Source organism: Papio anubis, chromosome 9, assembly GCF_008728515.1.
Source record: "Papio anubis isolate 15944 chromosome 9, Panubis1.0, whole genome shotgun sequence".
In the NCBI taxonomy this organism is placed as follows: Eukaryota; Metazoa; Chordata; class Mammalia; order Primates; family Cercopithecidae; genus Papio; species Papio anubis.
In genome coordinates this window covers 3,638,810-3,655,701 of record NC_044984.1, presented here as the reverse complement: position 1 = coordinate 3,655,701, position 16,892 = coordinate 3,638,810, and the positions used below count along the sequence as shown (strand labels likewise).

General features: G+C 46.7%; 1 protein-coding gene across 6 annotated transcripts in view; it reads left to right on the top strand.

The window, feature by feature from the left end:
* CRACR2A (calcium release activated channel regulator 2A) overlaps window positions 1–9,798 on the top strand; it is a 154,946-nt gene extending 145,148 nt beyond the window's left edge. For 4 of the 6 annotated variants that reach the window (XM_031650207.1, XM_021921900.2, XM_003905818.5 and 1 more), the window contains 3 exons: window positions 3,289–3,390; window positions 5,704–5,780; window positions 7,293–9,798. In XM_031650207.1, the coding sequence (XP_031506067.1) occupies window positions 3,289–3,390; window positions 5,704–5,780; window positions 7,293–7,377 (264 nt within the window). In that variant the 3' untranslated portion in view covers window positions 7,378–9,798. The remainder of the gene's footprint in view (window positions 1–3,288; window positions 3,391–5,703; window positions 5,781–7,292) is intronic. The other 2 variants (XR_004175970.1, XR_002515490.2) reach the window with 2 other exon arrangements.
* Window positions 9,799–16,892: the final 7,094 nt, after the last annotated feature.

Genomic DNA, 16,892 nt, shown 5'->3' with positions numbered 1-16,892 from the left:
GTGCTTTTTCATGCCTCCTACCAAATAGATATTAAAACATACACACACGCACACACACACATGCACACAGGCAACAACCAACCAAGCCCAACAGCTGCACATTCTGAGCTGAATGCCAATCCACGGCTGCAAGTTGACAGCTCTTGTTAAAGTCAGAGATGGGTGATCTTTTGAATTTCAACAAGTCTGTCTTCCAACAAGCTCAAGTTCACAGAAAGTCAGCTGAAATGACTGAAGGTGGAGGGAGGGCTCTCTGTTAGAGGGTCATAGAACAGAACCTGGCTTCAGAACAGAGAGACACAGAAAAGAGGAGAGACTCAGATGAGTCACATGGAGAGATGGTGACAGAGCTAGGGCAGAACCCACGTCTCCTAAAGAGAGATTGTGTGCCGGATGAAGGAGCTGAGATGACTTCACTGCAACCTGTCACACCGATGGGATTTTTACCAACATCTCTCACAGTCTCAACATCAGGGTTCGAGTAGACCTGAGACCTGTTCACCAAAGCCCTAGGAGGCTTGAAGGAGATGTTGCTTCATCGAGGAGGTAATTTTGAATATCTCGTGCCAAGTGGCATGCAGACTGAAAACCTAGTTAGGTATGAGAAAGGTATAAAGTTTAGACAGATAGTTCAAGACTTTTGGAGTTGAAGTCAGAGAGGACCAGGAGATACCTACCCCAAGACCAGCTCCTCTCCCTGCCCCTGTGCCAGAGACTGATGACCCGGGCCGGGGAGATGGTGACTGACTGTGATAGTTAGCACACTCTCTGGTGTTATGGACATTCTCATTTGTTTTTGCCAAATCTTTGGAGATGAGTCTAATTCTCCTTTCTCGGTGGCAGGCCAGGGTCCCTGGAGGGAAACGAGTTGTCCAGAGTGGCTGCGTAAGAAAAGAACAATACAAAGAAACCGCAGCTCCTGCTGGATGCTTTGCTTTTAATTTTTTTTTTTCTGCTCCTTCTAAGCTCCTTTATTTTTATATCCAGGAATTGCTTTGGTGTTTTTTTGTTTTGTTTTGTTTTTTGTTTGTTTTTGTTTTTTTGTTTTGAGACAGAGTCTTGCTCTGTCACCCAGGCTGGAGTGCAGTGGCAGGATCTCGGCTCACTGCAACCTCTGCCTCCCAGGTTCCAGCAATTCTCTGCCTCAGCCTCCCAAGTAGCTGGGATTACAGGCACCCACCACCACACCCGGCTAATTTTTGTATTTTTAGTAGAGACGGGGTTTTGCCATCTTGGCCAGGCTGGTCTTGAACTCCTGACCTTGTGATCCACCCACCTCGGCCTCCCCCCCAAGAAAAGAAGAAACCTGCCCTTTCTTTTCCCAGGAGGGAAGAGGCACCATTGCTGTTTATGGTGCACAGGACCCAGATGTTGGGTTTATGACCCATTCCCTACCTCATCCTACTGGGTCATTCAGTATCCATCATCCCCTCTGCAAGCCATCGCCCATTCCAAATAATAACAAAACCCGGGGTAGAATTCTGCCCTGGGGTTTCAAGTCTGATGCTCATATTTTCAGAGTTTCCATGTCAAGAAATCCCACAAGCCTTAATCATTCCTCACACATAAATCTACAAATATCTCTCTCCCATGTGCTCTAAACAGCAAGCTGCTTGGCCCATTTCCCTGCTTCCTCCTCCTTTCTTCCCTTTCCGTGAAAAGCTCTTCACACAAGTATCGTGTGGCACAGCACGGTCAGAGGAGGGGGTGTTCCCATTAGCGAACGCTCTAGCTAATAGGGGGGCCACAGGATTTCATATATGCCGTGAGTGGCTTTCTCACTTTCAAGTAGTTGGAGTATGTACAATCCACTTAGCACATCAACTGCAGTGTCCAGAATTTAATCTATTTTTGAGGGGTCAGAAGACACTCTAAGATCTTGTAGTGCCTTTGAGTCATCATTGCAAACACACATTATCATCTCACCAATAGATACCATGTTTAGAGAGTTCCAGTTAATAAGACACTAAGTAGCAGAGACTTGATTGGAAATAAGAATCTAGAGGAAAAGGCTGAAGAATGAGGACCCATATACTCAAGAGTTCTCATAATTCAGTGCTTATGGTGTTGAAGGTTCTTTTGGATTCTCTGAGCCTTAACTTTCTCGTTTGGTAAATAAGAATTTTTTTCCCCCTATTGAACTGCAGTAAAAATGAATGCACAGATTAAGGAAACATTGAGGCTTAATTTCAAACATAATAGCATTTAAACTTAAAATCGGTATACCTGTAAGATGGACTTTGGACATTTATTTGAAATGCTTAAGTAAAGCAGCTAAAGTGTTGGCAAAACTGTAACTGCTTATTAGCTTCTGTTATCCCACAGGTCCCTCTATTTAGTAAAACATTTAGCTACAATGAATAACTATTTGTTACTAAATTATGATTAAAAGCCCCTAATTAAATATTTAAGTAAAAATAACAACCTTCTTCAATGTGCACATTACCACATTCACTCACTGAATGGCAGTCGGTGGTCCCGGGCCCTTTGGGCACCCTCAGGAGAGATACCTACAGTGCTCCTTTCACCAGGGAGGAGGCGGAGACCCGGGAGGAGGCCCCTGGCTGGTAAGCCACAGCCACTGTGGGAGTAAACAGTGTGATACCTTGAATAAACCTGTGACTTCTGGCCCAAGCAGTGCAGCTGCTATGGCCACAGCATTCCTTCTCATACAGGGCTTTCTTCAGAGCCAGAGCACCCAGTGACAGGGGTCTGTGGTGCCCGCCTCCAGCAAGGCACATGGCAGTCATTTATGGAGCCTTGTGGGCGCAAGACCATGAGGCAGATTTGGATCCAACCCTCAGAAGCTTATGTGCTATCATGAGGCCTCTGGTGATACAGTTTCTAATCAAAGCAGCCTCCAGAACAACTCCAAGCCATGGGGCATTGATGGCCTTGGTCCATCGGACTAAGCCTGGCCATTTAGGAATGCCCTGGAAGGAGGCATGTGGCCTGTTGGCGTCAACTGTCCCCTCATCCAGCACACCTGGAAGCCTGCTGTTCCATCTAAGATCCAAGGAGCATCATGAAGGGGGAGTGGTCATTGCACACACAGGGACTGGGAGACAGCACAGGCAGGCCTGGGGCACCTTGCAGAAGTGTGATAAACTGAGGCTCTTGGAGAAGGCGGCTGTTTTCTGCTTTCAGGATGATTCTATTACGGCCTCACTTTTTATGGCAGCAGGGCATTCTCAAGCCAGGTCCCATCTGTCCAGCTGACATTGTCAGTCTGCCCTCTGGGCAACCCTGTGACACCCCTCTCAGTTGAAAACATTTTCTGTTCTGCAGGAAGCTGTGGGAGACCGGGTTCCTGTTCTTCTGCTGGGTAATAAGCTTGACAACGAGAAAGAGCGGGAAGTCCCCCGGGGCCTCGGAGAGCAGCTTGCCAAGGTAAAGAGCAAGCGACAGAGTGTAACCCTGAGGGAAGTCGGGCAAGTGCCCAGGAGCCTTGGTGGGGACTTTCTCTGGAAGTGCCATGGGAAGGGAGCAACTGGGAAAGATGGGTGTCTTGGCATCATGGGAGTGGCCCAGCTCCTGTGCATGTAGAACTCTGCATAGAAAACCACAGGTTGCAAGACGGGGTTGGTTAGGGACCATAGGGTATGGGGAATTATCCTAAAGTCCCTTCCTTGTAACTCAGAATTATAAATTCTAAGATAGCAAAAGTTTACTTATTTCAATCCCCCTCCAATCTGCATTTCCACTTGATCAGCCCCAGGGATGAGAAGCTCACTCTCGTAAAGCAGTGTGTTCTTCTGTAGACCACTGTGTTAGAAAGTTCATCCTTTCTGTCAGGATGGAGCCTCAAAGTTGTGAACTCAAGATAAACCCAGGAGACACACTGGAAAACCTACCATTAAAATAAGCATGGGGCCTCTTGCCCAAAAATGGAATCAATGGGGCTTAACAGAAATCAGGCAACAAAGCGTGGTTCCTTGGCTTCTTTTACTGCCTCAGAGTTTGGTTTTCATGAAACTGTGTGTCTGGAAGGATGGGGTGCTTACCAGCCCCATGATTCTGTAATTCTTCGCATGCTCGTCCTAAACAGGGTTTCATGAGTTCAGAGCCTGGGAGAATAAGCACAGATGGTAAGACTCAAGGAAAAAGGAGGAGGAAGGGCCTGACAGGTGTCTACATGGCGGGTCACTAGACAGTTACATGTCCACAATTCCAAAATCCGAAAAGCTCTGAAAACAGAAAGGGTCGTTTTGCATTTTATCTGGCAGAAAAATCTCACCAGAAATGACATGAGGCTATTCATGGTTGTAACCTCGCTTTGAAAAGGTGAATATTCAAATGTCTCACTGAAGCAATAGTAATATGTTTGATTATAGAGTGCTGTCTAAAATCCACTGAGGGTGTTATATAATACATAATATATACATGTATTACCTTTCTCAGATTCGGAAAATTCTGGATTTCAAAATACACCTGGACCTAAAGAGTCTATCCATTTTCTTTTATTTTCTTTCTTTCTCTTTCTTTCTTTCTTTCTTTCTTTCTTTCTTTCTTTCTTTCTTTCTTTCTTTCTTTCTTTCTTTCTTTCTTTCTCTTTCTTTCTTTTTGTCGGTGAAAAAAAAAAAACACTGAGACTCAGGAGTTATGTGATATATTCGTATTATCACAGCTCATCCGAGGTGGGATCAGAACTCAAAACAGGAAGGCAAATCATGTCTTCCAGTTCTAAGTCCTATGTCCTTCTCTCCCCACTATTCCCACCCCATGGAACTTCTACTCTTTGACAGACTGACCCAAGAGATGGCAGATCTGAGAAAAAGGCAGACAGGGAGAGAGAGAGCCCCTGGGGCTGGGTGAGAGGGGCAGAGGGCAGAGCTGCCTGTGGGTGTAGGTGGGGAAAGCTGCATTGGGAGCATGGCAGAGCCTCCTGAGCTACAGCCACAGAACTGTCTTCGCTCAGCTGGCCTGCATCCCCTCAGGGCATCAGCCTCCAAGAAGAGGCCATCTAAAACCAGGGCCCTGTGCCATCAGCATTGTCGTCATGACACCAGTCATCTGTTAATGGGAGTGATCAGTGGAATACGATGAGCCTTAGCCAAGGGCTCCCGCACCATGCAGGCAGCACAACCTCATCCTAATGAGCTGATGGCCAGTCCAGTGCACCAGTGCTGACAGCCAGGGCAGCTAGAGTATTAATTAACTGGGGTGAAAGAGAATTCCTACTGGAGTGGCTCATGAAACCTGTCCCCGAGGCCTATGGAGTGCCACTGTCTTGGGGAAAGCATGCTGCAAGGAGCTCTGCCATTGACTCACTGTGGGACTGAACGAGCCAGCCAAGTGCCCTCTGTCACAGCAGCTTGCCTGCTTGTGAAGGGGGAAGAATGTTGCCCGCCCTGGCCTTTGTGTCTTTGCCTGAGTCACAGAGCTGGTGTAACCTGGAATGAGCATGTGTGTACTTGACAGTAGTTTGGGAAAGTATAAAGAGGCACTAAGACAGCGTATGGTTTCGTTGTTTTACAATTGTTATAGCTCACCTGGGAGATGGTTACAGAGCTTGCATTAGTCAGGGAGCCTGTGGAGACAGAAATCAGCCATGTACAGAGTGAGGAAGGATTATGAGGAGGTCAAGGAGCCTGCGAGAGGAAGGGAAGGCTGTAGGTAGATGCACAAGGGGGCTCTCCCACCACCCCCCACAGTCCCCTCTCACTCCAGTACTCTTGTATTCACTCTGTTTTATGATTCCAGGACAACAATCTGATCTTCTATGAATGCAGCGCCTATTCTGGTCACAACACCAAAGAGTCCCTGCTCCATCTGGCCAGGTAAAGAGACGTGCTCCCCAGGTGCAGTAACTGCTGTGTCCAGCTGTGTCTGCCTTCAGGGAGGTACCGTATTTCCCGCCACCCAGGCCACGCCTCTGACCCCCTTTCCTCCCTATTGGCCGGAGCCCTCTGAGTACAGGCAATGGGGTCCTAGGCCTTTGTATGGGATTGCAACATCAGGAACAGCTTTCTGAAACAGTGCTGTTGGGAAAGAAAGCATCCCTGCCTGTCGCCCCCATTGCAGTCTTCTTCTGAGTCTTAAAGGCTGCCTTTTCCTAGGGATGCTCTTTTTAAATGCAAATCCTTCTGGGAAAGGTCAGATCAGAGGCTCCTCAGCACTGGCTGAAGTCTTAGCAGGGACTAGCTGGAAGCCAGCTGGGGGCAAGATTGGGTTATAATGTGAGTTCCTGGGTGTGGGAGGAAGGAGTGGGTGTAGAAACCAGAAAGAAGAGGGGCTGTGATGAGGAATCAATGGGAGGTAACCAAGGTAATGATGCTGGTAACATGAAAAGACTGGTTCCTTAAGGCCCTGCCTACACCAGAAATTTAAACAACAAAACCACGCTGGGACTCATTTCCAATACTTAAGCGTCCACTCATTCATTCATCCATCTAGGCCGTCATTTCATTCCATCTATTCATCCATCCAATAAACACTTAACAGAGCCCATTTTGTGCTCAGCACTCATTCTGGGGCATTTAAAAATATTTTTCTTTGAGTAATTAAGAGCGCAGAACAACTCCTCTCTGCATTGGCGAGGTGATGGGGTTATGGAGTATCAGAAGGAAACATTCTGGTCTGTTCTCTGCCCCTGACTCCCTGGGCAAACGCCCTGCCGCTCTGAGGTTTGTCAGGAAGGTAGGAACACCAGTCATGCCTTCCTTCCCTGCCCACTCACAGGTTGTTGAGAGAATCAAAGGAGATGTGTAATGCAAAAGCGTTTTGAAAGTATAAAGCAGAGACAAGGTGTTCACCAGTATTTTTAATTCCTCACCTCCTACAATTAATCTGGAGCTTTGGCCACATGGCACAGCCCTACTGCAGAGGTCACAACCCATCAGTATATTTTGGAGCCTTGCCTGTGTGCTGGTGACTGTGATAGGCTGCAGAGGCACAGAGACCGAAGAGAAGTCTCGGTCCCAAGCAACTCATTTTCGGCCGAGGGAGACAGCCGGGGAAGCCACGCGTTGTGACGCTGGGTGGTGGGGTCATGACAGAGGAAGGGTCAGATGCTGTCAGGGGCACGTGGGCTTACCTAGAGGATCAGGAGAGGCTTCCTGGAGGAGATGCCTTGAAGGGTCCATGTCGACTAAACTCTCTGGCTTTACAATTATAGTTGTGCACCTGTACTGTCCAGGGGAGATGTTCAGGACTCTCTCTGCTGCCGTGGTGAGGGTGGGTTCTCTCCGTATGACCCAGATGGCCTGTAACCTGAGGGTGGCTGGTCCAGGTTGCCAGCCCCGGGCCTATCAACTTCTCCATCACTGACACTATCTCTTCCCCTCTCCCAGGTTCCTCAAGGAGCAAGAAGACACAGTGAGAGAGGACACCATTCAGGTCGGCCACCCTGCTAAGAAGAAATCCTGCTGTGGCTGATAGGGTCTTACCAGGACTGCCCCCAGCAAGCCTGAGGTCACAGAGCCTGCCCTGATCCTGCACACGGCTCCTGCACAGATGCCGCCCACGGGGGCCCGCCCAGTCCTTTTCTTTGTCAGTCACTCGCCTCCCCCAAAAGGAAGGGAAGCACATCCCATCAGGAGAGCTGCTCTTAGAGCATCTCAGAGTCTTTTCTGTCCTTTCTCTTTCCAGACCCCAGATGCCCATCCCTCCTTTGTTGTTATTGTTGTTGTGTTCCCTGACTTAGTTTCCTAAGGGAAAGAAACAGATGGGCTTTTCCAGAAAAGCCACCACGTGCCTTCTCCACCCCCCTTCTCCTCCCCTTGCCCTTCGGAGCCTCAGCACTGCTGTTGCCATGACAACCATGTGGGGCCGACTTGCGGCTTCCTGCAGGCCAAGGTACAGCACTCAGGTGCTGCCAGGGTGGTTAATCTTGCTTGGCCCCTGTTCTCCAGCGTCCAAAGGGATACTTTTATACTTGCTTCGCGGACCTTGAGATACCCAGGTTGTTGACTGCAGCAAACCAGGGCGGCCACATTCTATTCTACCCCCGGCCCGGGGGCTCTGCTCGTTCCTTACTCCCAGCTTTGAGCCTTCCCTCTCAACACCATGCCCGCTGCCTTTGTCCCCTTGGGTTTTCTGGAACGGTGCCTTAGGGAGAACCGACAGCCTTTCATCCTTGCCCCCCACCTACAACCTTGACTCCAGGGTGGACTGTGGGTGATAAGTGTACGCCTGGGGTTAGGGGGTGGGTTGACTTCCCACTTAACTTTGACTGAGAAATGAAAGGAAAACTAGTGGAGAAAAGCCATCTGCTGCTAAACAGAGCGACCATTTCTGGAGGGTACAAATGAGGTATATATAGCTATATAAAAGCCATTTTCTAAATGTTTCTCAAAATAGCTCTTTGGAAAATCATACGTGATGATTAACAGGGTAGACTGACACGCAGGCAGTGGGGCCCAGCGCGAGGGCCGTAGTTACTGACTTCATTTTATTTTCTTTTACTTTATTTCAGAACACTGTATTTTTTTTTTCAGTGTGGCTGTGATGTTGACATTTTGCTGGTGTTTGAGAAGTGAACAGAATGTAGCTGCTGGCTTCAGCACCCCCGATTGCAATTGCACAGGGCACTTGGACTGGGGGAATGATCTGGGCCCCGTGGGATTCCTGCAGTTGGGTGGTGGTGAGTTCCCAGCCAGCTCTGGCATCACTAGCCGGCTGTCACAGTACTCTTGCCCTGAGTAGGAAGTCGAATGAAAGTTATTACAAAGATAACTGCCAATCACTGGGCCTGCAGACCCAGGCCCCCACAGGAAAGTGGGTAGTCCACACCCAAGTGGGGCACAGAGAGAGGGAGAGGGGCAGAAAGTGTCCACAGGCTTCCAACAAGATAATTGAAGACAACCCCACACAGCCACATGGATGGCGGAGAGACCACTGGCCAGAGTTCTCAAGGTATTCCAATAGCCTCTTCCCAGACTCCCAAAACAGTCAGAGGTTCTCTGGGTCCCCAGGCAAGTACCTACCTCTTTTTTGCAGACTTCTCTTTCATCGAGCACTTGCAGGAACCAGAGAGCCCATGGAGGGTGCCGAACAAAAATGAGAACTGGGTACCAGGAGGTGCTCCATGACCCTAAGCAAGCCCACTCCCTCCTTGGCCCCCACCACGTCAGTAAAATGAAGGGACTGGATATTTGATGCTTTGAGCTCTTCTTGCTCAGATGCACAGGATGACGTGTTTATTTTCCATCATCAGCTGGCCCTGGACCCCAGTCCAAGGTTAAAGACAATTCACAGGAAACTCCCTTCCCCTAGGGAAGAGCAGTGGTGATGGTTCCATTAATAGGATGAGGCAGGGAGAGGGGATGCATGGGTCACCCAGAGGTGGCCCTCCAGTGTGTGTGTGTGTGTGTGTGTGTGTGTGTGTGTGTGTGTGAGACGTGCGTGAAGGGAAAGGAAGGATAGAAGGTCATGGTGGCTGTGGAGAAAGTAAACTCACTCTTCTGCTTTTGACAAACAGCAGCTATAGCTATTGGGATTTATGGGGCAAGCAGACAATTCCTGGGGTCCCCTAAGCCCACAAATGTCTTTATTCCTAATTCCTTGCCCCTGCTTTCCACTGCATTCTTCCATTTAGAAACAGGCCATGCAAGGTTTAGGGCAGGAAAGGGTGGCCCTAGTGCCCTAGTGCCTGGCCTCCTGGCATGTGGGGTAGATCACCATGAGTCTTCAAAGGAGAGAGAAAGGAACAGGGTGGGTCTTCAGTACTCTGATACTCTCTTCCCCAATCCCCCTTTTAAAAAGAGGAGAGGGCCGAGTGTGGTGGCTCACACCTGTAATCCCAGCTGAGCCAGAGGATCATTTGAGACCAGAAGTTTGACACCAGCCTGAGTAACATAGCAAGACCCTCCCACTACAAAAAAAAAAAAAAAAATTAGCAGAGCATGGTAGCATGAGCCTGTAGCTTTAGCTACTTAGGAGGCTGAGCCAGGAGGATCACTTGAGCCCAGAAGTTTGAGGTTTAAAGTGAGCTGTGATGGTGCCACTGCACTCCAGCCTGAGGGACAGAATGAGATTCTATCTTTAAAAAAAGAGTGGAGGTTTGGGACTCCAGAGGAACTCTGAGAAGTTCCTTGTCCCCAGCTGTCAGCTCCCCTCCTCCCATTCCTTTTAAGCCACCATGTTGATCAGAGCCGCCCTGGGCTGTCACTCTGGCCCAGAGGCTGCCAGAGAAACCTTTGGCTCTGTGCCATTCACATCGTTGTAATGGCCTTGAGCAAGTCGCTTAACCAGGATCCACGTTTATCTGTAGATTGAAATTTTCAATGTGTACCTCACAGGGTCATTTTAGTATTAGATGAGGTCACGAATATAAAGTACCTAGCAACGTGCCCAGACTATAAGAGGTGTTAATAAGTAAGGGCTATTTTTGTTGCCAACATCGAGTTGCTATCCTGGCCACTTGCCTTGCTTCAGTTTTATATTTAGAACCAGCTAACAGTTACTAAGCATCTGCCCAGAACTGAGCACGTTCACAAACACAACCTCGTTTGAGCATCCGTTTGCCCGAGTTCTGAGCTCATGTCTGGCTTGCCTCTTGCTGTTCTTTGTTCCTATGAGTTTCCTAGGTTTCTGGTTTTTCTATCAGTGCCTATAGCCTTCCAGTGCCTGTTGCCTGATCCCAGCACCCAGTCCTCTCTCCCTCCCTCTCTGTGGTGCTCCAGGAACCACTCAGCAGCTCAGACCTGGTCACCACTCCTGGGTATTTACCAATGAATGGCCTGTGCTCATTGCCATCCCTGGCTCTCGCCTGCTCCCTGTTCTTACACCTTTTGCTTCTTCTAGGGACAGATGCTGCCCTCAGCCCTGAGTTGCCAAACCAAGAACCTCATCACAACCCAGTGCCCCAGCTGCTTTGCTCCTTGTCTAGCATTTGTTTCACCCCACACTCTCTGTGGGACTTTTTTTGTTCCCCTGTGATACCTTAGCTTGCTCCCTGCTCCTCATCCTATACTCTTTCTCCATTCTTAATACTTCTACCCACTCGGAGAGGCTTCTTCTCCCTGCTTTCCTCCTGGGCCCAGGCCAGGCCATACCTACAGAGTCTGTCAAAAGTGGCTCAACCATTTGTCTCTGTCACTATCGGTCACTGCTCCAACGGAGCTTGAACCAACTTCAGCTAAATGGAATTACAACACAATTGGTGGCGTCCAGGGCCATATTTATACTTTAACAAAGAACTGTAAGGGAGGCAAACCTTTAACTCAAAGGAACGAGTCCCTAGTGATAGGATATTAACCACTATAATGGGTTATGGAAGTCAAACATTTAGGACAAAGCTGCCTTCTCTACTCTCAAAGACCTCAGTTTGCTTCATGTATTTTGGGGCTTTCTTGCTAGGTTCAAATGTATTTATAATTGTGATTTCTTCTGGATGGACTGACCCTTTCTCATTATAAAGTGTCCTTCTTTGTCTTTGGTAACAATTTTTGTCTCAAACTTGAGTTTTGTTTTTTTTTTTTTTTTTGAGATGCAGTTTCCCTCTTGTTGCCCAGGCTAGAGTGCAATGGTGCGATCTCAGCTCACTGCAGCCTCCGCCTCCTGGGTTCAAGCGATTCTCCTGCCTCAGCCTCCCAAGTAGCTGGGATTACAGGTGCCCGCCACCATGCCCAGCTAATTTTTTTGTATTTTTAGTAGAGACGGGGTTTCACCATGTTGTCCAGGCTGGTCTTGAACTCCTGACCTCAGGTGATCTGCCTGCCTCGGCCTCCCAAAGTGCTGGGATTACGGGTGTGAGCCACTGTGCCGATTTTATCTGATATTAGTGTAGCCCCTTCGGCTCTCTTTTTATTGCTGTTTGCAATGTATATCTTTTACATCCTTTTAATTTCAATCTAGTTGTATCTTTAAATCTACAGTGTCTCTTGCAGACAGCATAAAGTTGGATCGTGTTTTTTAAATCTATTCTTCCAATCTCTTAATTGGAAAGTTTAATTTATTTATATTTAATATAATTGAAAAAGTAAGATTTGTCTGCCACTTTGCTATTTATCTTCTATATATCATACGTCTTTTTAAATCTTGTATTCTTTCATTACTGCCTTCTTTTATGTTAAATAGATGTTTTATTTAATTCTCTTATTTCATTTACTATATATTTTTGAATTATTCTCTTGGTGGTTGCCCTGGGGATTACCATTAATATCTCAATTTATAACCATGTGTTCATGTTAATACCAACTTAATTTCAAGTATACAAAAATGTTGCTCTAAAGTGGTCCCATTGTCTCCTCCCTTATGCTATTATTGTCACAAATTTCATCTTTATACATTTTGTGTCCATCAACATACATTTATAATTATTGCCTTATGCAGTTTTTTATTTAAATCAGGAAAAAGAGTTACCAACAACAAAATAAATTTGTAGTGTTTTATATCTGACTTCATAATTTATTTTACTAGTGTTCTTTATTTCTTCATGTTGATTCACATTACTATCTTGTGCCTTTTCATTTCAGCCTGAAGGATTGCTTTTACTATTTTTTGTAGGGCAGGCTTGTTAGAGACAAACGCTCTTGTTAGAGGTACACTTTCTCAGTTTATCTGCACATGTCTTAATTTATCCTTCATTTTTGAAGGATAGTTTTGCCAGATACAGAATTTTTGATTGACAGCTTTTTTTGTTTTTTTAAGAACTTTGTGCCATCCCACTGTTTCCAGCCTTCATGGTTTCTGATGTAAAATTAGCTGTTGGTATCATTGAGGAACGTTGTATTTGATGAATGGTTTCTCTCTTTGTGCTTTCAAAATTCTTTGTCTTTGTCTTTCAAAGGTTTCATTTTGATGTGTGCAGCTATGGATCTTTTTAAGTTTATCCCACTTGGAGTTTGTTGAGCTTCTTGAATGCGCAGATTAATAGTTTTCATGAAATTGGGGGAGATTTTGGTCCTTGTTTCTTCAAATATTCTTTCTACTTCTTTCTCACCTTTCCTTCTGGGGTTCCCATTACGTGTGTTTGGCATGCTTGATGGTGTCTTACAGGTTTCTGAGGCTCCGTGTATTATTGTTCATTCTTTCTTTCTTTATGTTCCTCAGATTGGGTGACCTCAATTGACTGATCTTTAGGCTCGCTAGTTCTTTCTTCTGCCTGTTCAGATATGCTGTTGGGCCTGTCTAGTGAATTTTTCTTTTCCATTATTGTACTTTTCAACTCCAGAATTTCTGTCTGGTTCCTTATTACAATTTCTCTGTCTTCATCAGTATTCTCTATTTGGTGAGGCATTATCCTCATACTTTCCTTTAGTTCTTTAGACATGATTTACTTTAAGTCTTTAAACATATTTAAAATAGCTTCAAGTCTCAAAGAGCATACATTGGTAGCCACCTGCCCTGTGCACAAACCAAATTCTGCTTGCCAATCTCTGCTTTCTTTCTCACCCTTCACACAACCCAGCTAGGACTCTGGACTTTTTCTTTAGCTTGACCTCTACCCTCCTCTCTAAGGTCTCTCCTTTCTTCCGGATTCTAAGAAGGAGGAGGCCCTTTGGGTCTGAGAAAGCCTCCCGTCTTCCTGAGCTTCTATTGCCCTTCTGGAGGAGGTGAGCTGCCCAAGGAGTTACGCAGTCTCTCAGGGGAACTAAAGAGAGGCCAGACATGCTCAGACAATCTTCTCTGTCCTTCTAAGAATTCAGTCATCCTGCAAAGCTTTACTCAAAAGGGATTGCGGGGGAAGACTGCAAATCAGGACAAATCTGAAGCTTTTCTTAAAAAAAGCCAGCTTAATTACTTCAAAATAATGAAATTATGGTACACATGCATACAAAACCCAAGACTTTAGTAGCCTGTTGCTGCTGGTTGTGATCAAAGCCCGAGCTTGGTTTCTGAGCTGGCCCTAGGAGCACTGCCACCTCTCCTCCCTTCCTCTGGGGAGCAGAAAGAGGCTGCACACATTCCAACAAAGTTTAGTCAAAAGCCATAGGATTTTACTGGATTGCTTATTCTCTCCCTTCTTATCTGGCAAAGGAGAGGGTTAACAGAATACAACCACCTTCTAAACCTCCTCCCCCACTTCCTAACTCTGTTGATGTTTCTATTAATAGACATATTAATTACTAACAATAGCAGTGACAAAGAACATCATAACTCCACCTTTTACACAATTCAGTGGAACCAATTTAATCAAAGTGCCCTACTTAGGGAGAACATTGCTAGAAATGACAGGGATTGGGAAACCATATGGTGCTTGGCAGAGGACCTGAAATCAATGTAGAAACTGAAGAGCTTGGGCAAAGTGTGTCACCATTTATCATTCTGGGGCTAGGGCTGAGTCAGATCCAAGAACTGACCCCTGGCTCTGGTTTGAATGTGGTACTTGCAGGCTCTTGTCATAGGACCAGGAGACTCCTCCCCCAACAGATAAGGACTCCTAGGACCAGTGAGGCCTGTGCTATCATAATGAATTATGAGTGGATCCATCTGACCTATAAAAATAAATACCACCCCTAAACAACACTGCAATGCTAAGCAAAAAGGCCTGAAGAACATAGAGAGAATGGGATTTCTTTTTTAAAAAATTAGAAATCAAAACATGTGAAGCTCAGAATGAATTTGGGAAACATAATTGGAACTGGGATTCATTGAGCACGTGTCTCACAAGGTCACGGGCAGAGTGTTCGGGTGTGGCCCAACATCAGGTGCATGGGCTCCCCAGGCCACTCTGGGCTGAAGCAAGTTGCGCCATTCGGTATGGTGCTTATTCATACACACTGCCCACAGGGCTCTAATGATTTAGATGCACAGGACTGAGCTGAGGGCAGGAGCATTCATCTCTGCAGCCACATGTTCGGTACAGTGTCTCACAAATAACATTTCCCTTGTAGGAACGATTGAGAGCAGAGCATCCTTTCTCAGGAACAAGGCCCACCCCCTGGTCAGCCGCTCCACTGGAGTCCCAGGTCCCTAACCTGTGGCCTAGGTAGACCTTAGGATTTGCCTCACTGGTGCAAATGAGTTGCTGCTTCTTGCTTTTGAAACAAAGTGTTGGCATGTTCCAGCTGCTGCGGTGCAGTTGCCTTTCAGACAGCGTGGTGCCCAACAAAGCATCCGTCTCAACACCCCGCGGCCTCCCCAGCTGCCACTAGTAGCAGTCCATTACCCTCAGGCAGCTCAACAACTCAATTTGCCTTGGGCTCCACGCCTCCACACAAAAGATGCTTCCCTGCCCTGTTCTCCTCCCTCCTGTTGTGAAAACAGCCTTCCTTGCCCTTACCCAGCTGTGGCTCTCTCAGCCGCTTCCTCTAGCCCCAGAGGCCCACTCAGAATAAGGACCTGCACACAAGTTGTGGGGCCCTGGGCAAAACCTGGAACTGCTTGATGTTCTGAGCCTGCTTTCAAATCTGCAAAATAGTGCTCTCTGCCTTACTCCCTCCCAGGCTAGTGTGAAGGTCCAAAGAGAACGCCTGGGAAAGAGCTTAGTCAGCTGAAAGGCTCTAAACAAATGATAGTTATTACATCGTCCTCTGTCTCCCCATGCAAGAGACCAAAACAAAGCAATATACAAAAGGGAGAGAAAATTCCACATTTCTTGGTAACTGGAAGAGCTGAGGCCATGGGTGAGAGCACCTCCCATTTCCCTGGGAAAGGAGAATAAGTAAAACTTGAATCCCTTCAATTAGAGACTCATCTAAGAAGAGTTTCTATCTTCCCACTCTACTTTGAAGTAGGACAGGGACCCAGCATTACAGACTACAGGGTTCTTACCTTATAGTTCTGGTCTCATTCATTTCTGTATTTATCAAGCCTGGAACCTAAACACAGTAGGCAGGTGGATGGATGAATTTGCTGTCCAGTCAAGACTTCAGATAGCACATTCCTAATTGACCTGCCTTTACATATGTGGTTTCTAAAACACTTTCACACTGGGATGATGACAGAGTTCTGGAGATGGATGGTGGTGATGGTTGTACACACTATTGGGAATATATTTAATGACATTGAATTGTACATTTTTAAAATGTTAAAATTGTAAATTTTACATTATGTATATTTTACCACAATAAAAAAAATTTAAGAAGAAACGCTGTCACAAACATTTACGTTCCATGAATGAAGGAAGGATTCAATTCTCTTTGATCCCCAGCAACTGAAGCTGTAAGACACTCAGTGTTTGTCTCAGGTTATATTAAGAGATGAGAGAGCTAGAAAGGAAGACAAGCTCACGTACAGCCTTTGGTGCTTCACTGTGCTTGAGGGGAGGAAACAGCTAGAAATGCACAAGCATAAATTAACATGCCGTACAAATGCCTCTGCCATAACTCCTGCCTTCCTTCCCCCGAGGGCCTCACCCCACCTCACCCGACTCTCAGCTCCGCAGCGAGGGTGCTCAGTGCTCCTGGGCCTTCTACCCCTGCCTATGAACACGCCTCTCTGTGTGACCCAGCACTTGTAGACAAGCTTCTGGTTGACCCTCGCATCCTGTATGCCGACAGGAGCCCCTCGCCTAGCCCGAGTAGATCGCCAGTGTGTTGAATGACGACAACAACAAAAACAAGTGACAAAACTCTTTTGTGGTTCCTGGAATTTTGTTGCATTGACTATAGCAGGAAATACATTAATTAACACCCAGAAATGTGTTAGTTTTGCAGAGATTTGCATTGTGATAATTGACGGTAAAGACTAGAAATCAGCATAGAAGGATTGGCATTGAAGAGGGAACCTGAATATGCAGTTCAAGGATGAAGGACTGACTTCGGCTTTAAGCTTATTCTGAGGGACTCAAGAGGGCCGGATTAGAACTGGGGATGGCAGAGCGAAAGAATTTCAATGTAGCCCAAGGGAGGAGTTTATCTCCAACAGTGCTGTCCAGCAAGGAGACAGGCTGCCTCACAGGATGAACTTTCTGAAGCTCTGCTCTTAGAAATGCAGGTGGGAAATTAGGTGCAAAGGATTAAAAGGCCCCCGTCTACACCCCACAGCCCTGGACCTGAGGGCGA